Source organism: Lepisma saccharinum, chromosome 19, assembly GCF_977018435.1.
Source record: "Lepisma saccharinum chromosome 19, izLepSacc3.1, whole genome shotgun sequence".
In the NCBI taxonomy this organism is placed as follows: domain Eukaryota; kingdom Metazoa; phylum Arthropoda; class Insecta; order Zygentoma; family Lepismatidae; genus Lepisma; species Lepisma saccharinum.
In genome coordinates, this window is record NC_139247.1 from 42,349,966 (window position 1) to 42,371,899 (window position 21,934).

The window sequence follows — 21,934 nt, forward strand, 5'->3', positions numbered from 1 at the left end:
TCCGAGTTTCACTTCTTGCAATAAACGAGATTGTTTTCCTTTCCGTAGGTCTCCGTGCAAACGGGTTTCTTATGAACTAAAATTGTAAGAATTTCGTGGAAGAGCAACGACTTTGCACAATTAAAAGAAAATACAGTTTTTTAAAAGACTTTTTGCCGTGTTAACCGTCTCCTTGGAATCTTTGTGTCCGTGTAAGCTCCGTGTTCTCATTTTGTGTAACATTTTTTACTCTTTCTTTAAAACGTACATTATTATTATATAGTACATATAAAGCTTATTTTCTGAGCTACCACCAAGTATAAAACATCCGTTGTGGGGGTAATTTATACTCTACTTTATTTATACCTGAAAAAACAGGCACCATCTTGAAAAGTTTGGATAACTCGAAGTCGTTTAATTCGAAGTTCACATTTCTTGGTCCCTTGAACTTCGTATTAACGAGGTTTTCCTGTATTTATTGTTATTATTTATAACAAATTTATTTTGAAAATGTCATTTTTTTTACCTTAAAAAATTGTTATGTAACTTACGAATGCATATTATTGTATGATCACCACCTTTTGCTGATACAGTGAAATCTCAGTTATACGTTTTATGGGGGACAGAAGGGTAAAAACGTATAACTGAGAAAAACGTATTATTGAAATATAATGAAAATGGTAAAATTAAGTACACAGAGGAAGAAAAGGAGTACTACATATACACCAAAGTTTGCTGTATTGCACTAATCTGTTCTAAATCGTTATTTTAAATTCATAAATTCATGAGAAATAGACATTGAAGGCGACTGAGGGTGAAAGGGGTACAAGCAAGGTTTACCCGCTTGATCCATTCAGCCAATTCCCTGCAAAAAACTATGCTGAACATTAGGATGTTTATCTCGATCTTATGTTTACTGTAACTCTCGTTTCCCAAACCCTGCCGATGACAAAAAAACTTGCCAGTCGACCTCTCCCACCCCCTCTGCCTTGCTTTTGTAGCAGCTTATTCACTCAACATGCGACCTTGAACTCCTGCCTTCCGATCGGAGAACAAAATGATAGTCATTCAATGCTGCTTTCTCTAAAAGCATGACTCGGGGTGTCTTTGTTGTGCCTCCCCCCAAAAAATGTATGTGGGGACAATTGAGAACATGGCTCAATCACTATTCCCATTTCTTTATCTACGTAATCCTTACTAGTAGAAGGGGGAAGGAGAGAGGGAGAGAGGGAGCGGGGGTAACTTGCTTGGAAAACTTTCCTGTCTTGTTTGCCGAGAGAAAAGTAAGAATAATTTGCTAATCCCGGTCATCCGATATTGGTTTAGGAACGAGTGAAAAAAGTCCCTAATCTCCTCTCACAAAAGATAATTAATCTGCAACTGCTGTGCAGGGCCAGTGGCGTGCCCAGGATTTTTGAAAGGGAGGGGTTTAAGTACTTTTTTTTTTAGTAGTAGTCAACCCTAATTTTGCCATCTTTTCCTGCCTACAATGTTCTTTTTTAAGGAATACTCCGCCGAAGGTTGAGGAGGAGGGTTGATCCCACCAACTCCCCCTTGGGCACACCACTGTACAGGGGTATTCACGAAGCAACCTCCTTTTTAATGCAGCTATCTGCATATGAAACATTGCTCATGTGTCCCTTACAATACAATAATCCTTCCCCCTTTCTGTAACTTGATTCAGGAATAAGCAAGCTGCTGACTAAAAAAAAAAAAGGAAAAACATGAACGCGGTAGTCCAGTTTTTCTTAGTCTTCAACAAGTGCTTTATCTTTAAAACTAACAGAACATTCTATTCCGCCACCTGTGCGTTGGTGCCAGTCTGTCTGAAGGGAGGCTGCTACCGGCGCCAATGTTATGTCTAGCTCTTGCAAAGTAGTCCCTTGCCTAAATCGCTTCTGATAGCAATGACTCATCCAACATAAAGGATGCAATTTTTCGTTCTTGTCTTGCCTTCTGATAAACAAAACCGTAACTCTTATCTGGCGGATAACACAAGATTAATCCTTTTGAACACTAGTCAGTGGCGTGACCAGGTTTTTTTTTATTTGGGGGGGGGGGGGTGGTTACGTATACATTTATTTTTTGCCTCCCCGATGGCGTCGTGGTAACGTCACCATTTTGTAATCTAGGGGTTCCGGGTTAGATACCCGGTGGAGGCATTTTAAAGTAATCGTGTGCTTTTCAAACTTGCCGCTAGCACAAAAAAATCATATCTCAAGAACAAATTGTCATAGAATGAAATTGGTTTTGTTTTCTTCTTAAACATTTGGTTTTTAGCGGAGATAAAATTTACACATTGTGCCTCCCAATAATTTGGGTTAACCAAATTTCAAGTGAAGCACGACAAAAGACCACTGTATGAGGATATGTAATGCTTGTGTCGCAAACTTTGAAAAAGAAATAATAAAACTGAAATCACGGCACTCTGAAATTTCTTTTAATTATTGAATTGCGCTTCTAGCGTCGGCCCCATGAATGCTGGATGGACTAAATTTTGAGGGACACACAATAAAAAACCACTCTATGAGGATATGTAATGTTCGTGTCGCAACTTTGAAGAAAAAAAACAACCTGAAATGACGGCATTCGGATTTGGGTAATTACGGAATTTCGCTTCTAGCATCAGCTTTATGGATGCTGAATGGACCAAATTTTGAGGGAAATACAACAAAAGACCACTCTAGGAGCATATGTAATGCTCCTGCCGTAAATTTGAAAAAAAAAGATGGAAATTACGGTGTTCAAAAATCTTGCGAAATTATAGGCAAATTCGAACTTTGGTATCCTGTGCCCGCTTCACCCTGGATTCTCTATTGTCGAAAGTTACTTAAAATGTTGCTTTTTGTTCATTCTTACATTTAGAATTTAATTTTTTAAAAAGATGCAGTGGTTGAGCAGTTATAGCCTTTTATCTTCAATTAACCCCATAGTAACAAAAGGGAAAAAGCGCTCATTTCAAATGGCGCTTGCAGAAAGAAAAAAGCACACAGTGTATGATCCCTGCTTTACTTAAAAAACATTCACATGTTAAAAATAAGTCGCAGTGTTCAATAACTTATTTATCTGCGATTTCGTTTTGCATAATAAAAAGTACTGAACGTCTATGTCTTCAACAACTGTATTATCTTTAAATATGATGGAAAAGAGACCCAGCTGAACACCCCCCCCCCCTTTGCAGGCCACTGTAGATCCCCCTCCCTTTCTTCAGCTTGTTTGTAATGTTTATGACAGGCTGGGAAGTATGGCGTAAGCGACTTGTCTGACAGCTTAAAAGATATCAATCTCTGATATACTTCAGGCAGATAGGACTTGCGGAATGCAATGCAATGAACAAAAGCACGATTATTTAGCACAGGCCAATCTTGTTCAAGGGTGTATATAAATGTAAGAAAAATGTACATGTAATTGCAATTTCACTGCTTTTTAGTTTTTACTTTTACATGTAATAATGAACACACACACACCAAGAAAAACTTGTTCACAACAAGCAGCAATTAGGGGTCCAGCAGGAGACGTTAAATTTTCAAAATCACCAGAAAATTACAATTTTCTGCATATTTTTAATTTCCTTTACAAAATTGGGGGATAGGGATATTTCCTCGAAGCGAGATCTTTCATCGTGTTTTCCTGTACATTCGATCCATACGGCCATTGCTAAAAGCTATATTCTGGATTTTTGCCCTTATACATTGTTGTTATTCTTTTCCCCAAGAAGTATCAGATTCTTTTCAACGTGACTTTGCATGGTTGTTGGAATATACCACTGGTACATATTATATTTTTTGTTCCCTTGGGTCTAATACAAATTTCTGTTCAACATTTTCATTTTCCTCTTCTTCAATTAACTTTAGTTATTGGGAGATAAAATGTATAAATTTCATCTCCACTTAAGAGTAGTAATTCCAAAAATAAATAAATAAAATAAAACAAAATAAAAATGAACTTTTCTCAGCGACAATTAGTCCTCTTGCCACAATTTCTTTTGTACATTATGGCAAGTTTCAAAACAGGATACATACATGATATTGGCCCTTAGTACGCCGCGTGGTCTGACGAAAGAAGCCCAGTGTAGGCGAGGCTTTGAGCGTGAAATTTGAATTCCTATACATAATGGAGAAAAATCGTAATAACTCTGGCACTATGGGACCAATCTACTTCACATAACTTTTGTCTTGCAGGTAGAACATCAGTGCATGCAACCATGTAAAATTTGGATGCCCCAACCGTGGGGGGTTACGGGCGGGGGTTGCATCCCCGGAATTTCAATGAAAAAAACATAAAAATGTAGTTTGCCCCTTCTTCTCCAGATACTTTGGGGAGAAAACCGGAACTTTTTCTTTTTTTTTTTTTTCTTCAAAGAATGGACCTTCAGCAACAGAATGAAACTTGATTCATGTTTGTGGGTGCAATAAAATTTGAATAATAAGGCAAAACGTAAAACTCTGGTTTTTTTTATACTCAAAACAGAGAATTTTAGCCAACTCGCATATTATTCATAACATTGTTATAACTCTGACACCATGGGACCAATCTACTTCGGATAACTTTTGTTTTGCAGGTAGGATATCAGTTCATGCAACCATGTAAAATTTGGATGCCCCAACTGCGGGGGGGGGGGGGGGGGGGGTGTTACGGGCGGGGGCTGCATCCCCCGAATTTCAATGAAAAAAACAAAGATATGGAGTTTCCCCCTCTACTCCAGCTACTTTGGGGAGAAAACCTGAACTTTTGCTTTTTTTTTCAAAGAATGGACCTTCGGCAACATAATGAAACTTGATTCATGTTTTCTTTTACAGTAAAGAAAAAGGGTACAAAAAAAAAACTTACATGAGTGAGTATAATGGTTGCAGACGACGTTTTTACATATGTGACGAAGTACTTATGTACTGAAAAGAGACCTGAGGAAGCCGAGCGTAGCTTCGCGAAACGTCGTCTGCAACCATTATACTCACTCATGTAAGTTTTTTCTTTATACCCTTTTTCTTTACTGTAAAAGAATATATTTAGTGAGTAAACGCACAGATTTCCAAAATGTACATGATTCATGTTTGTGGGTGCAATACAATTTGAATAATAAGGCAAAACGTAAAACTGTTTTTTTACTCAAAACAGCGAATTTTAGCCAATTTGCATATTATTCATAAAATTGTTATAACTCGGACACTATGGGACCAATCTACTTCGGATAACTTTTGTTTTGCAGGTAGAACACCAGTGCATGCAACCATGTAAAATTTGGATGCCAAAACCGCAGGGGGAGGGGGTGTTACGGACGGGGGCTGCATCCCCGGAATTTCAATGAAAAAATCATAAAAATGTGGAGTTTGCCCCTTCTTCTCCAGCTACTTTGGGGAGAAAACCGGAACTTTTGCTTTTTTTTTCTTCTTCAAAGAATGGACATTCTGCAACATAAAGAAACTTGATTCATGTTTGTGGGTGCAATACAATTTGAATAATAAGGCAAAACGTAAAACTCTGTTTTCTAACTCAAAACAGCGAATTTTAGCCAATTTGCATATTATTCATAAAATTATTATAACTCTGACACTATGGGACCAATCTACTTCAGATAAGTTTTGTTTTGCAGGTAGAACATCAGTGCATGCAACCATGGAAAATTTGGATGCCCCAACTGCGGGGGGGGGGGGGGGGGGTTACGGGCAGGGGCTGCGTCCCCCGAATTTTAATAAAAAAACATAAAAATGTGGAGTTTGGCCTCTCTTCTTCAGCTACTTTGGGCAGAAAACCCGAACTTTTGTTTTTTTTTTCGTTCGCACCTGCATCTTGTGTGGCTACTGTGAATCTATTTCTTCCCTGTTGACTCGGCTCTTTGTGGAAATATGTCCGGAAGGAAACGAATGTGCATTATGGAGATCCATGAGCTGTTATATGATACGAACTGATCAGAAAACTGCTCAGAACAGATTAATGCGAGGCCTTTCCTAACAGAGGAGGGGAGGGAGCCTTTGCAATCGTTTGTTTTGTCTATACTTCTGGATAGACTCAAGCTTCTGGCCTCTGGCTATTGTCAAGCTTCATTGCATTTCTAACAAAGAGGCGACAGAAGCTGACACCGCAAAACCTCATCCAATCTCCCCCTCTCTTTGACCCCCCCCCCCCCCCAGCCACTACTTCAGCTGGATCACCAGGTTCAAACACGAAGAAGAATGTGCGACTTATCAGTGCTAAATCACAGCGTTGGAAGCTTGGAGGAAAACAGCATCGTAAATACCAAGCATTTATTGTGTCTCTCAACTAAGGAGCGGAAACACGTCACATATTCTGAGAAAGGGGGGGTGAGGAATTTTGGAATTTTCGTAAACACGATTGCAAAACATGTTCCCGAATGAACTGTCAGTGTTTCAACCTCAATATACAAATATATGTGTGGCAAACCCTCGATAATTGTATCTAAAGCTGTTTGTTGCATATTTGCAACAGCAGCTACAATGGGCATACTTCTTTTGTTGCATATATGCAACGGCGGTGGACTAAGGGTTGATGCTGTTTTCTTGTAATAATTTCAAATATAATAATTTAATTCCTTCTCACTGTATTTTAGACAACTAATCATGAAAAGAAACAGGGAAGAAGAGGAAGAAGTACAGAGACAGCTTGATAGTTGGAGGAGCAAATCAGAAGAGCAGGAATGAAATTTGGTGCACAAAAGAGTGAGGTGCTAATAACAACAAGAAACAAAGCCAGAAATGAACCAAGAATAAAGATGGATGGAAGAGTTGAGGGTAGTGGAGAGCTTCAAATATCTAGGAAGCATAATTGAGAGAGGTAAACAGAAGAGAACAAATTGGTGGTGGACTATATCAAAGCATTCAAAGATTAATATGGAACAGGAATATACCTATGAAACGCAAGAAGGTAATATATAACACACACTATATGCCAATAATTACATACGGAGCAGAGAGAGACAAAAGAAAGGTGCATGCAGTGATGAAATTTATAAGGAGTATATTGGGGAATACTGGAAGGGATAGAATAAGGAATGAGGAGATCCGACAGACAGTGGAGGTGGTGAAGCTTCAGAACAGGATAGATCAGGCACAGATGAGATGGTTCGGACACATGAAAAGGATAAATGCAGAAAGACTACCAGTAAGAGCTTACAATGCACAAGGAGTGGGAATAAGGCCAAGGGGGAGACCAAGATGTTGGTGGAAAGAGCAGATAGCGGAGAGTGTTAGGAGGAGGACAAGATTGGAATACCGTGGAAAGAGATGGGTTGTGGAAGACCAGGAAAAAATGGAGAGGCTTGACTTCTATGCCGACCCTGCCAGAGGCAGGAAACTGCGAACGATGATGATGAATCATATAAATTAACAACAAATAATAATATGCTGTGATGCAAGAGCCCTTGAGGACCAGGGCCTACCTGCTGACTACCGGCCTCACTCCCAAATGCGATCATTCAACCAGTTACGAGGTGACGTGTGGTCACAATGACAAAACCCCAGTTGTTGTTGTTCTCCATAACTACTCATTCGTAACTCACCAATTTCCTCACAATGGTGGGTGGCTTCCGTTCCCAGACATAGGTCTGGGAACGCGAGAAATCTATGCTTCCTCCCAGAGCACTCAAACCAGCGTGCATCCTGTAGTCCAAACCCGAAGCTTCGTGCCTTAGACTGCATGGCCATGGTGCGGGACACTCATATAAATTGGAAAAGGTAAATATTCTGCTTCATAATATAACTACTTCAAATTAAAGAATTTTCAAGGAAAGGGCTCACCTTTGCTAATGTACGAGCTTGTGAAGCAATAATTTTCTTCTTAATCTCCGTCACTGACTGTAAGGAATCCGAGCAACTCTGAATAAACTCTGCAATCTGATCAAAGACCTGATACTCTCCAGTCCGTGACTGGTAACTTTCAAGGAATTCTTCATACAACTGGTGGCAGGCTGCAAAAGAAATTGAAGCTGTAATGAAATCTCCAGGCTCCATAGACCGAGAATCAGGGTGGATAAAAATAATGATGTAACTAGGGCTAAGCCGATACTGATATCCTGATTCTTGTATAATTCCAGTTTAAAATAACAAAGGCTAGTTACTGAGTCATAAAATTCATCACTAACATTCTATTAATGATATTAACTAACTCCCAAAATATTCTCATGTAGCATTAGAGCACTTTAAAATGTCTTGGCATTTTATGCGAACTTCTTTCTACCCATAGAGGATGATAAAATAAGTTTTTGAAATTTTGCAAATCTTCTTAAAGTGTTGAAGTTACACCAAAATAGAAAAGAAAAAGTAAAGTGCTCCCCTGTATTTAGCACCACGCCATGAAGGTGTATAGGGGGTGTGGGGGTAATGCCCCACACTTTCTTGATCCGGTCATGAGTGGGGGTGATGTGATCAGCATCATGCCCCTGACCGCCTTTACCACCCAGGGTTTCCCCCAGGTACCCATGTCATTCAATGCTGGGTGGGCACCAGGGCCCTCTTCCATCGTTAGAAAAGTTCCCGGATTTGAACAGGCCGGGGATCAAACCGTGGATTATTATAAGTATCCCTGCTTCCTTTCATATTCCCCAATTTCATGTAAACAACATTCTTGCTGTTTGGATTAATCTGAAGAGGGGGGAAAACTGAGTAAAAATACAAATATATATATTTAATGATCATTTGGCCATCTCTGTATATGTCGAAGCAGTGTCGGTATCGGCCAGCAGTTGCACAGAAGGGTAGATCACAAGAAGAAAATTCACAATCCTCCCTCCCACAGCGACATACATCCCTTTCCCAAGAACTCCAGAATGAGCCTAGCATGATGATAATGCTGGTTTTGAAAATGTCAAAATTCTTTTTCCACAAGTTTGTGAGCAAGAATTGACAGGGAATGGTTTATTTTATCTCCACATTGTGTTGACCACCAGGCAGTTGCATGCCTTCAATGTCACATTTGGGTGCAGCACTTTCACCGTAGTCCAGCATGTTGTCATCTGCTTCTCAGGAGGGTACAGCAGATTTCTCGGAAATCTACATGGAACTTCCTGTGTTGGACCCTAAGTCACAATGAAGGGTGAATGAACCTTTGAAAAGGACAAATCTTGACAAACGAGTTGTTTCTCTTGGCTGCTCTAGCCTCTCAAAATGTTTGTTACCGGATAGTATCAGCGAAGAAAATTCAACCGATACATTGGTATCGGCTCAGCCCTAGTGAAAACCCATTGAAGATGGCTGGAAAGCATCATCCCATAACTACATGGCAACATTTAACGTACCTTTTCTTGAAAACTACATATATCAGTTCCGCCCTCTTTGTGAACAGTCCTAGAAGCCAGCAACTAGCCCCTGAAGGATGAACAAAAAGGCACATAGCATATACCTTATCTGCCAAAACTGTTGGGAGATTCGTCTCAGACCACCATCTGAGCCTGGCTCCTGGGTGTAACCATATTTATATTTATACATTGATCATTGCCATCCGTGGGTGAGGCCTGTGTCATCATTTGTTCCCTAATTACAACTCTTAATATGTACCAGGTGGTCATAATTAAACTTCCCCACTCAGAGCTCTCTCAAGCCCATTCAAAACGAAATAAATGCTGATGAAAAGAAATAAGTTCAAATTTCCACCACCAGGTAAAAATGTGGCACTGACAATCTGATGCACAATGAACAAAATCCTACGTCTTAGTCTTTCAAATGGGAATTTACATTGACAGCATGCATATTGAAAACTGTTGTACTGTCAAACTAAAAATTAAGTTTTGCATGTTCGATATCTGGTTGTTGATATTTCAGCACCACATTTCTAACTTGTGGTGAAAATTTTAACTTCCTTTTCAACAAACATTAATTTCTCCATGGTCTCCAGAGGGCTCTGAGTAAGGGAACTTTAATTATGACCACCCGGTACATTATTTTAGATTTGGAAATTTTTGGATTCACCCAAATCCTTTCTCAATTGCCAAAATTTTGTGTGTAAGTCCAACATAAAGATATGCTGATTAGGACCAGAGTTACAGTTTAAAGAGGGATATGAACCACTATGTGCCTCCACTCCAGGACCTCTTAATTAAGAAGTGATTACATTACCACTACACAATAAAATACTTCATAGGAAGATGTTACTTTAAGTTAAAAGGGGTTACAAATATCACAGGAAGGATTTAAAAATTAGAAAACTAAAATAAGGCATGTTCCAACTTTTATCAAGTTTAACTTTACCAGAGGCGAAGGCTTACCCATTTTCCATGATTCTTCATCTGGTGGCAAGGCAGGTGTTGTAGATTCATCCAACACATGACTATATTCGCCATAATTGATGGTGAGTGACATATCAGGAAGAATTGAGCTCCTATAATCTGCACCATATTTCTTCTTTTCTGCTGATTTAAGTGGTGAGAAATCAGCAAATGTGCTGTCATCTACAGTAAAGATAAACAAAATATTATACATTACAAAAAGGCAATGGTAATAAATTAAAAACTGTGTACAGTCACAGATGCTTCTGGTTTGGAACAACCCTATTGACTGTCAATGTAAGGTAACAACAATGAAGTGTCCATGACTATACAATCTTATAATCAATAAGTTTAGGTACTGTTCTACCAAGATAATTTCTATTGTTCTTATTATTAGGGGAACAAATTTATGGTGAATAAAATATTAAGATTTCGGTACAAAACCTGGGCACATTTTGGGAACGAAAGTGACATAAAATAGCAAATAAAATCCTAAATTTGATTTAAAAACTATGCTTATTACACAATAAGCATTCCAATAGCATGTTCTTATGTAGTTATCAGAATAGGAGAGAATTTACAATACCGGATTCCTCCCCGATTTTTGTAATATTTTGCACACTCACTAATTGAGGCCTCCTAATCATGAATTTGAAGTTAAAATTTGGGGTGACGTGCAGAAATTGCAAAATAAGCAAAATTGAGTGGTCCATGATCGGAACAGAAACCCTGGATTACTCCACGAAAAACCATGGTTGTTTCAATATTTTATGTTTTAGAATGAAATTTTAACTGTTTGCCTAACCTAACCTAACCGTGAATGGTTTTTGGGGTTATGCGTGAATTGTTTGTGGGACACCGTAAAAACATGTTAAACATGTCAATTTCGTAGCACTTGAGCGAACAATTTTAACTACACAATCGTGATCAAGTGTCCTAAATTATTGACTATGCGAAATAGGCCAAGAAATATAGAAGAAAGGTGAAGAAGACACAATGAACTGGAATGGGGGACTGAAGTTAAACAAAGACTGGAAGAAGGTGTTAGAAAGAGTGGAAAGGACAAGAGAGAAAGAGGAGAGAAGAAGGAAGAAGAATGAAGGAAAAAGAGCGTGAGATTAAGGGTCCAACCACATTCCAGATGAAAGAAAATGTTTAGCCTTTCTGGTGAAAGTACAGTTAACAATAGAAAGCCACCTGCTAGAATGTCCCAGAACAACTTTCTAATAGTCTGGAGAGGAGTTATTTTTGTGTGTATATATATTGTCCTGTTTTGTACCTTGTTACATTTGTACTTGGTACATAGTCTGAAGAAGACCTTGCTAGAAGGTTGAAACGTTACGTTTAGTTTGTTTTATAATAAAATTTATTTCTGCCTTGGTCAGCATATTTAGTTTTTCATATCATGCAAACAAGGCTTAATGGTGTTATAATTCAAAATAATATGTTACATCTCCAATATGATACTTTTCTGTGTCCTAGATTATTCACACCATCTGTGGTCACAGCAAAGTAAGAGATCATAAGGACTTATAACTAGGATGAGGATCTAGGCAGGCAAAAATGCACTGAAAAATACAAAATGAGCACTAAAAGTTATGACCGTCGACAGATTTTTCATAATTTTCCTGGATTAGGCAATGAAAACACAGGTATCTTCAAAACAGGCAATAACAGTCGCTATAAAATTCATGTATGGTCTGAAAGGGCATTTAAATGCAAGTTATATTTTCTGGCCAAAGGAAAAAAAGCATCTTAGGGCAAATTGCCAACCTATCTATTACTGCATAAAATTATAACACAAATCTTGAAGTTCAATGTTTCCCAAAAGTTGGTTCTACTGGGAATATCATCATGTCAGGGATAACAGCTTGGGAGGGCATTTCAAAAGTAAGTGCAAGTACCTTTCTTACTATACAAATAACTTCTTCGAGGTGTTGAAGAAATCCTGAACACAGAAGTCTTTGGTGCTGCAATTATCTCATCCAGGAGCTGCAAAGATCTATTGATGTTCTCCTCGGAAGGCATCTGAGCACCTGACGTGCTTTTCTTTGCAAGTTCTTGGCTATTCATCTTGCATCTCTCTACTTGTACATTTTATGTCTGCTATCAAAGACTGGAATAAACATAAAATAGAAACATATTACCATTAATTTAAAAGAGCAAACACGCCAAACAGCCGTGTCACTCACACTTCTATGGATTCTTATCATTTGCCACAGCGGAAAAGGTATACACTCTTACACTCTTCGAATGTGAAGCATGACTCATCATAAGAACATAACCTCTTTTCTTGCTCCTGATATGCAGCTTCTCTCCAATTACAATAAGAAGAATGCACTAAAACCAAATGGCCAATTTAGTCATTATCATGGGGATACTTGAAACCCTAATCAAATGCGGTCAGCTCTTGCCAGCAACTTTACAAAAATTATTTTAAATCAGTGACATATATAAGATACACAGTGGCATATTAACTGAATAATGAATTGAATTAACTATTCTATGGCAAACATTCAGGGTTAAGCCCTGATTATTTAAAATTTCCGTTGAACTTTACAAGTAACAAATACAATTCAGTGTGTTGAAATGACATTAATTCGTACATTTTCAATGAAATTATTGAAATGAAACCATTGACAATTTCCAAGTAACTTGTAGATCCATGACGTAATTTTCCAGAAGCTTTATCGAGGTATTCCTCAAGTAAAATGTATATCAGTACAAGCTACAAATGGGCACATACTGTATCAAAGCCTTATGCTATTTGTAACCTGTTATCCAACTCTGAAAAACCTGACTGAAAAATAATTTCTTTGATCACTTTTCTCTGTCCATTATGTCTTTTTAGCATATGAATCTTGCCATGTAACTACTAATTCATATGATGAAGAACAGCCATGTCAACAACAGAGGCACAACCATGAATCTTTGATGGGGGATGGGGGCAAACGTACCAATAATAATAATGCTAATAATAATAATGTTAATATTATTATTGATTTGCTTTATTTTACATTGCTTCTTGTGCTACTCTTGGCTAATTTGCAAAGATGAGTGATGATATTATGAAATTGATGAATGGACACTCACAAACATCCATGCCCAAGCCGTGATTCGAACCAAGGGACCAACATTATTATTATTATTAGTAGTAGTAGTATCAAAGATGTTATTACCCTCATAACTTATGCAAAAAGGTGGTAGAAGTTGGTGCTAAAGCATTTGTGTTCGAAAAAACTATTTGAATTATTTTTTCAACACGTTCAATTTCACATTAATAATGGAAATGAAGCACACAAACTATTTTTGAAAAACAGAAAATGCTTGATAAATGCATTCCAAATATAATATTTTTGACATGAACATGCATAACGTTCATGCACGATATCTGTTTCACATATTAGCAACATGGAGCGACATAGACACTAAATTGTGTACGTATTCAAAGTTTATTTAATACATATTACGAGGGTCACTATTTATATCTTGAGCCTAACAATGAAAAAACAGGAATTTGGCATTGAAAACTGCTTTATTGTTTTTCGAAGTATTCTCCTTTATGGTCAATACACTTTTGCATTCGTTTGAACCATTTGTCAAAGCAGTTTTTCCAATCTTCTTGAGACACCTCCATAATATGGTTTTTGAACGCACCAACGGCATCTTCCGCCGACGAAAATAGTTGTCCACGCAATTTATTCTTGACATTCGGGAACAAGAAGTAGTCATTGGGTGCCAAATCAGGAATGTACAGCGGATGACCCATCAATTCGATTTTTTGACTGTTCATAAAGTCGGTTGTTAGACGAGATGTGTGACAGCTGGCATTGTCTTGATGAAGAATGATCCGACGGCGTTTGTTTGTTTTCCGTATTTGACCAAAGACCTCTGGCAAACAAATTGTTGTGTACCATTCAGAGTTGACCGTTCTACGTTCCTCTAAAGGCACAGTTGCCACATGACCAGTTTTCCCGAAAAAACAGGCGACCATTTGTTTCCATGTGCTTCGAGCGCGAACAACTTTTGTTGGATTGGGTTCATCTTGAAACACCCATACAGTCGACTGCTGTTTACATTCCTGCTCATATGTATATATCCATGATTCGTCACCTGTTACAATCTTATATACGTCTTTTGAAGCACCACGATTGTATTTATTGAGCATTTGTTTGCACCAATTGACGCGAGCGTCTTTTTGAGTTTTTGTCAAATTGTGTGGGATCCAATGAGAACATACCTTTCTCACAGCTAAATGATCATGTAATGTTTTATATATGCTGGTGGAACTAATGCAATGGTTGCCTCTCAATCTCACAGTATGTCACATGACGATCTTGCAGTATTAGGTTTTGCACAGCATCAATGTTTTCTTGAACAACAACTGATTTTGGACGACCTTCGCGAATCTCGTCGGTGAGCGAATGGCAGCCACGATTAAATTCGTTATACCAGCGTTTCACAGTGGCAAAGGATGGGGCTTCATCGCCAAATGTGGAAGTAAGTTGATCGATGCACTCTTGTCTTGATAATCCACGTCGAAAATCGTAAAAAATCATCGCACGAAAATGTTCACGAGTTAATTCCATTTTATTGTTATCTCCAAGGCAACATAAACAACACAAATGAAGCTATTGACAAAACATTTGAAGTACGTTATGGTCATTAATGCCAGACGATTCCATGCAAACATCAAATCGCGCCTAACTTCAATCAGTGTTGCCAAGGCTCAAAATATAAATAGTGACCCTCGTATATACAACATATATTATTTAAATACATTACACAACCAATTCATCCATCTCACAATAAACCAAAAGCAAAAATTACACAAATTGTGCTTGCTCCCTTTCCTCAAAACAATTGTTCATGCAATTAAAACAAAATCAATTAAGACAAGTGTTATTTCTCTGTCTGGAAATTTACAATACATTATAAAGAACAATGAAATATTGCAAGCGAAGAGAGAAATAAATTTCTTTGCAGGCTTTAATCAATACTGATTTAATAGGGCGCAAGTAGTTTCACGGGACGCCAACGCACTCTCTCTTTTACACCTTTTGTGCTTCCACGATGGTGTAGTGGTAACATCATAGCCTTGTGATCAATGGGTCACAGATTCTGATACCTAGTGAAGGCACATGAAACAGTGGTTCAGATCCCACTTCAAACTGTAGGTACAGTCCTGATTAACCTTTCTGTGCGTAAAGAGAACTTAAAAACAAAAAATCAATCAATGAATTTTACAACATTTTCATGTAGATCGTTTGGCACCCAGGGTTGACTCCCACCTCTCCCTAGCTACAGTTCTGAATTGATAAGACTAAGAAAAGCAGGCATTGCAAGCGAAGCGAGGAAGAAAATTTTACGAAAAGTATTTTTATTTGCATAAAATTTGAAGTTGTGGGCGGTAATTGCACCCTGCAGGTACACTTGGCCATCAATGCTTGCCCCCTAGAACTCATTTCAGTCCAAGGTTAGGGGGGCAATGGCCCCCTGCCCCTCCCTGTGGTTGCGCCACTGGTCAACAATGAAGGGATTGCAACCAAAATGTTTAACAATTCGGTAAAATTGTCAAAGCCGGGAATCAGATTTCTTCAAATTTACAGGAGAAAGTACTTATGGAATCGAGTTTCTGTGAAATTTCGGAAGGTCATAGAAGTGTTTTCTCTCATTTTTCAATGTATTTAGCCGCTAATTCATGTATTTTTCTCTAATAATGTCCGTCCCATGCACAAAAGCTGTTGCTTGCATTTCTATCCATGTACTTGATCCAGATGTTCCAAGCATCTGATGATGTAATCCCCGGTAAGTGATTCCAAACACAGTTTTTTTTTATTATATTGCCCAACCTAAAGCAACCTAACCTTACCGTGATGGTGTGTGGGGCTATCGTCAATGGTTTTTGGGGCTATTCGTGGATTGTTATACGATCCAGAATGATTTTGGGAGCTATTCGTGGATGGTCATACTATCCCGAATGGTTTTTGGGGCTATGCAGGAATTTTTCTGTTAGGAAGGTTGAAACACTGCTTTGCCGTTTGAAACACAATGCTAGCCAAGATTTGCCTGCCATTTTGCATGTTCAGGTAAAATTTAAGTATCCCCGAAACGCATTTCTTCAAATTTACAGGAGAAAATACTTACCGAATACAGTTTCATTGGAATTGTGGAAGTTCGGGGAAGTGTTTTCTCGCATCGTTCATTCAATTTTGCTGGTAAATCATCTATTTTTCTATATAAATGTGTGACCGATGCATAAAAGCCTTTGCATCCATATACTTCCAGGTGGATGTAGCCTGTGTGTGATGATGTAATCCCAGTCAATCCCGGTTAGTGTTTCCAAACATGTGTTTTTGTAACTGAAGAAGGTACGTTTCCGCAAATGGTTTGTGGGCCTGTGTGTCAATGGTTCGTGGGGCTTTGCGAGAATGGTGTGTGGGGCTACGCATATTTTTTTCGAAACCAATTTTTAACTATTGTAACCTATACGTGACCCTACCTAACCTTATCGGAAATGGTTTGTGGGGCTACGTAGGTATTTTTTGGTGGAGTGGGGTGGAAACACTGCATGCCGACTACGGTAGTGGAACTGTGACCGCCATTTAGCGTGTTACTGAAGGGAATCGAAAATATAGATTATTTCCGTGAAAAAAACAAAAACGAAATGGCACCTTCAAGAATCCTTAGGAATGCAGAATACGTAAGTAGCAATGTGAAAAAGAAGAAAATAAAGGAAGTTCAGACGTTTCGGGGATACATAACATTTAATGTAACGTCAACTGCTAAGGGTACAAATGCTATACGTTATCACTAAAAACATGTTTTCTACTTTATACATATGGATAATGTTACCATTCTTTGTACAATCCCATGCTTACATCTTCTTAACTGTTTGCCGTTAAGTTTGTTTCAGGCACTCTTTCCTTACTGGGAAATGTGAAGGATTTCACGCAAATCGAGGATGAACGGATGTTAGCATGCTACCAACCTCCTGTTGTACCACCAGAGGTCAAATAGAGAATAGAGTAAAGAACTTACAACCTTGCAGAATAACTAAAACCTAAAACACTCCACTGAGAGCAAGAGACACGGCTGCTTTGTCAAATACTGCATGGGATACTGAACCACCGGAACAAACTTTGTTCGTTTGGAAATAGAACCTTTTACCTTACATAGAAGGAACAGATGACTCAGTTTATCTCCACAGACTTATTTAGTATGTACAATAGAATTAACAGTAAAACACACCGAAACATTCACATAATTCAAGGTACAACGAAAAACATTACACAGGCATCACAAGAACGCGCCGCGCCGTGCCGGTCATACAATGGTGATAGTAATTACTAAAAAATACTTTGCATTGTGCCTTTCCGGAATATTTTTTTCCTAAGGAAGGTGTATTCAATTCCCTGAAAAATCGTTTTGTTAGACATAAAAAAATATTTAATCGAAGCTTTTAATGAATACGTTGGTCATAATCGTCTAAAAGAAATTTGGAAGTAGCATTCAGGATGTCCGGAGACTTTTCTTGGCATATGATCAATTTTTTAGCTGGTATCCCTGAATTAAAGAGGGAAGGACAGCAGCAGAAAATCGGTCAGCTGTTTGATTTGTTTTACAATGATATTATTGCCTTCGACTTTTCTGTAAAGTCACGTAAAAAGAAACAGTATACCGTGATGTCTAGATAGTTAAATTTAGATCAATCGTTTCTACTGTTTTTCAATTTGCTTATGCCACGTTCTACAGTTCAGCCACTGAAGTTGTTGATTGGGTGTTGCGAGGTCGAAATGTTACAAAATAAGCACAACGAAAAGTTGTATCTGGATATCATTCGTCAAGAAGTCATTAATAATGATCTTCAGATCAAGGCATTAATACAGGTAAGGCCACCTTCCATATCCAAATACTATTATATGATGCGATGTAGATTTAAGACATCAAATATATCACCTGTAAATGCTGGAATAACTTTCTATAATAAACTGCCAAATGACATTAAATCCATAACTCCCCAAAATAGGAAAATGAAGGCAATCAAAAACTACCTCACAAATAGAGCCCTATACGGTAACAGTTTCATACATCGGAGACACATTTCTTCAATTTTTCACAAGAAACTACTTACGGAAATGAGTTTCTCCAAGGTTTACAACGTTCGTCGAGGTATTTTCTTTCATCGTGGAATATATTTGACCGGGAAATCATGTATTTTTCAAGATAAATATCTCACGGACGCACAATTGCCATTGCTTTCATTTGCTTGCCCCACGGCAACCGGATGCCGCGTACGTTTGATGACGTAAGCCCCTGTAAGTGTTTCAACCCCCCCTTTTTTTTTACTATGCTTGCCTAACGTAACCAAACCTAACCTAACCTTATCGGAAATGGTTCGTGCAGCTATCCGTGAATGGTTCATGGGACTATCGGTCAGCTACAGTGCATAATGGTTCTTGGAGCTATCCATGAATCGTTCGTGGGGCTATCCGTTAATGGTTCGTGGGGCTATCTGTCAGCTACCCGTGCATAATGTATAATTTCCACATAAAAACACGATGTTAGGTATTTTTGGGTGAAGAAGATTGAAACACTGCATACCCACAACGTGAGTCAAGTTGTGGCCGTCATATTGCGTGTTCCGGAAGCGAAGAAAGGAATAAAGGGAATAAAGAAGCACACAGAATGTGAAAAATTGCGTTTGTTTTCATGTAAAAAGCATAGTGGCACCTTGAACTATGTTCCACAATACCATGCGAAACACAAATATGCGATATTAATGTGTCTCCAATCTGTGAAACTGGTACCCTGTGCCAGTAGCGTACGCAGGATTTCATCAAGGGGGGTGTTATTTCGAAAATTTTCTACAAATGCACATTACCATTGTTTTATTATACTTGAATTAATTAATAATAATCATATTTAATTAATTAATAATACTTATAATTATTTAATTAGTTTAATTAATACTAATAATTACTACTAATGGAGCTGCTGTTACTACTTATATCACTACTATTATTAAATAGTAGAGATCTACATAAATATATTTATGAAAGCAATAGAACAAAATTACATTTTTTGGTTTCTTTGTTACGAAATAATTGTCTAATCAACGGTTATTTGTATATGATAGCTGAGACATTTTAAGTGTGAAGAAAATCCATAAAAACAAGCAAATATTTTAAATTTATTGAAATAATCAAACTATGAAACTCATTCAAGGAGCCGCGGTGGTCTAGTCTGACAACCTCGTGGGAGATCCGGGTTCGATTCCCGGAATTGGTTGGAATTTATCCAACCTTGTCTCCGCACCCAGCCTCATATCAATGGGTACCTGAGAGCAACCCTGGGGGATAAAGGCTGCCGGAGCATGGTGCTGATCACATCACCTTCAAAATAGCCGAGATCGAGAATGTGTGGGGCCTCCACACCACTACGTGTGCCTTAATGGCACGGTGCTATATAGCACGGGGAAATTTACATTACCTTTACCTATGGAACTCACCCAGGATGATGATGAAGCGCGAGAATACATGTTGCTAAATTCCACTGAGTCTATGTTTTCGTTCAAAAGTAAATTTATAGACATTCCAACACATTTATCACTTCTAGGTGATTCACAAAGCACTTCTTCAACATTATTTAATGATGTGGATGTAGACTCAGTATCACTTGAGAGTTCACAAGGGGATGTGAAATCAGTACCGGGAAGAACGTTTGCAATAAAGTCGGCACACTGCGACGAAGCAAGGAATTTTCACAATTCTCGCAAGAGTCACTGCGCGACTTTTTGCAAAAAAATTGCAAAATTGAACTTTGCGGCCGCTTAGATTGTGTTTGGAATGTTGTGTTTTTCTTCATGCTGCAAGGGAATAATAATTCAAATTATGAATATTATTATTATTATTACTGTCGCAGATCTTTGACTGTGATAAATTAGCCACTTTAATTTTTTTCTACAGCATTTTCCATAATATTTCAAAAGCTCAAAGGGGGGGGGGGTTTAAACCCGGTAACCTCCCCCTTGCGTACGCCACTGCCCTGTGCATAGCCAAATTCTCTTTTCTTACACTTTTAGTTTAATCACTTAAGAAACAAGTGAAAAAGCAGGTGTAATTTTTAAATGTAATATGGTAGTCAAATGTATCCGGTTATGGACTTATATACATACATTATATCTACTTGAATTTCAATCAAATCATAAAAACTTGTTGTATATCATAGTGTGAAGGGAAAATGCAGAACCCATAACATATTGTAATGCTGCAAATCCCTAATTATTGTCCATAGCTGTAGCTATAGCATTATCTATGTAAATGTAAATGGACGAGATTACATAAACCTGTAAGGGATACAGATTAATACTTTGTAACAAGATGTAATATGACACTTTCCATGCTCTCTCACAAAGGGTCAACGGAAGAAAGAGAAATAAATAGAATAAATAAATGGAACACAGAATGCTTTCAGGATAGAAGACACCCAGATATCAACCTTACGTACTCCCTGGGAGACCTCGTTGGCGCAGTGGTAGCGTCGTCCCCTTGTGATCAAGGAGTCCCGGGTTCGATACCTGGTTGAGGCTCATAGTGGTTCGGATCCCACTTTAAACTGTAGGTCCAGTCCCGATTAGCCTTATTGTGCATAAAGTGGACTTAAAACACTAAATCAACCAATCAACCAACCAACATACTCCCTGGACTTCATTTCGCAGACTAGCGAGGCTCTGGCGTCTGGACTGTCAGCCAATATAATCCCTTGTAGGATTTGTGTTGTGTACTGTCTGTGTGTGTTTGTAATTGTCCTTTCATCTTATCACCGTCCATTCTTATCTAAATGCAATTACCTTTTCATTTCTGGAACCAGTACTCATGAATATCAGGAAATGGTTGTAATATTTTGAAAACCAATAAGAACATTTTTAAAAAAATTCTAGTCACCATCAATCATACAGTTGAAATTAGGTCTACAGTAAAACTGATGGTAGAAAAGAAATATTAGGATAAAAGGAGGGAGTGATTTTACAATACCGGTCGCCTCTCCGATTTCTTTCATATTTGGCACAATCATTAATTGAGGCCTCATAATCGCGAATCTGAAGTTAAAATGTGGGGGTCGCATTTTGAAAATGGGAAATAAGCAGAAAAAAGTTTGTTTCTCGAAATGCATGTGATTTGTTTTACAAACTGAATTTTAACTATGCTTGCAAACCTAACCTAACCTTATCTGGAATGGTTCGTGGGGATATCAGGGAATTGTTTGCTGGCCAAGTGTGAGCACATACATTAACAAAATCTTACATTACCGTTTTATCTCCGAGAAACGTCTCAAATCCATTTATTTTCTTATTTTTCACATTGGTACTTACATATTCTGCATTGCTGAGGATTCGTGAAGGTGGCATTTGGCTTTTTTCGCGCAAAAAAATCTCAATTTTCGCCATATTGAGTAATTCTTGTTTGTTCGTTTTTGCTTGCGTTACACACAATATGGTGGAGAAATCTTGAGTAGCATTGTTGATGATCAGTGCTTATGCAGTGTTGCAACCTTCTTCATCGAAAAATACCTACTTTCGTGTTACTGATTTTTTATATTTATTTCAGGTTCGAAAACCCCACAAAACATGCACAGATAGCCCCACACACCATTCATAAATAGCCCTGCGAACCATGCACATAGCCCCACACACCATGCACGGCAAGGTTAGGTTAGGCAAACATAGTTAAAATTGTTATT

At 38.2% G+C, this 21,934-nt stretch overlaps 2 protein-coding genes across 5 annotated transcripts in view; one reads left to right on the forward strand and one right to left on the reverse strand.

The window, feature by feature from the left end:
• Nup107 (nuclear pore complex protein Nup107) overlaps window positions 1–17,520 on the reverse strand; it is a 57,362-nt gene extending 39,842 nt beyond the window's left edge. Inside the window, exons 1-4 of one of the 4 annotated variants that reach the window (XM_083140811.1) lie at window positions 17,363–17,520; window positions 12,106–12,308; window positions 10,193–10,375; window positions 7,731–7,900 (exon numbers count right to left, since the gene is read on the reverse strand). In XM_083140811.1, coding sequence (XP_082996937.1) covers window positions 7,731–7,900; window positions 10,193–10,375; window positions 12,106–12,265 — 513 coding nt within the window. In that variant the 5' untranslated portion in view covers window positions 12,266–12,308; window positions 17,363–17,520. Of the gene's footprint in view, window positions 1–7,730; window positions 7,901–10,192; window positions 10,376–12,096; window positions 12,309–17,073; window positions 17,295–17,362 lie in introns of those variants that run through there. The other 3 variants (XM_083140808.1, XM_083140810.1, XM_083140809.1) reach the window with 3 other exon arrangements.
• A 242-nt stretch (window positions 17,521–17,762) lies between these two features.
• Window positions 17,763–21,934, forward strand: part of Sec20 (vesicle transport protein Sec20) — a 29,011-nt gene continuing 24,839 nt past the window's right edge. The window contains exon 1 of the mRNA XM_083140803.1: window positions 17,763–18,081. Within this exon, the coding sequence (XP_082996929.1) occupies window positions 17,932–18,081 (150 nt within the window). The 5' untranslated portion in view covers window positions 17,763–17,931. The remainder of the gene's footprint in view (window positions 18,082–21,934) is intronic.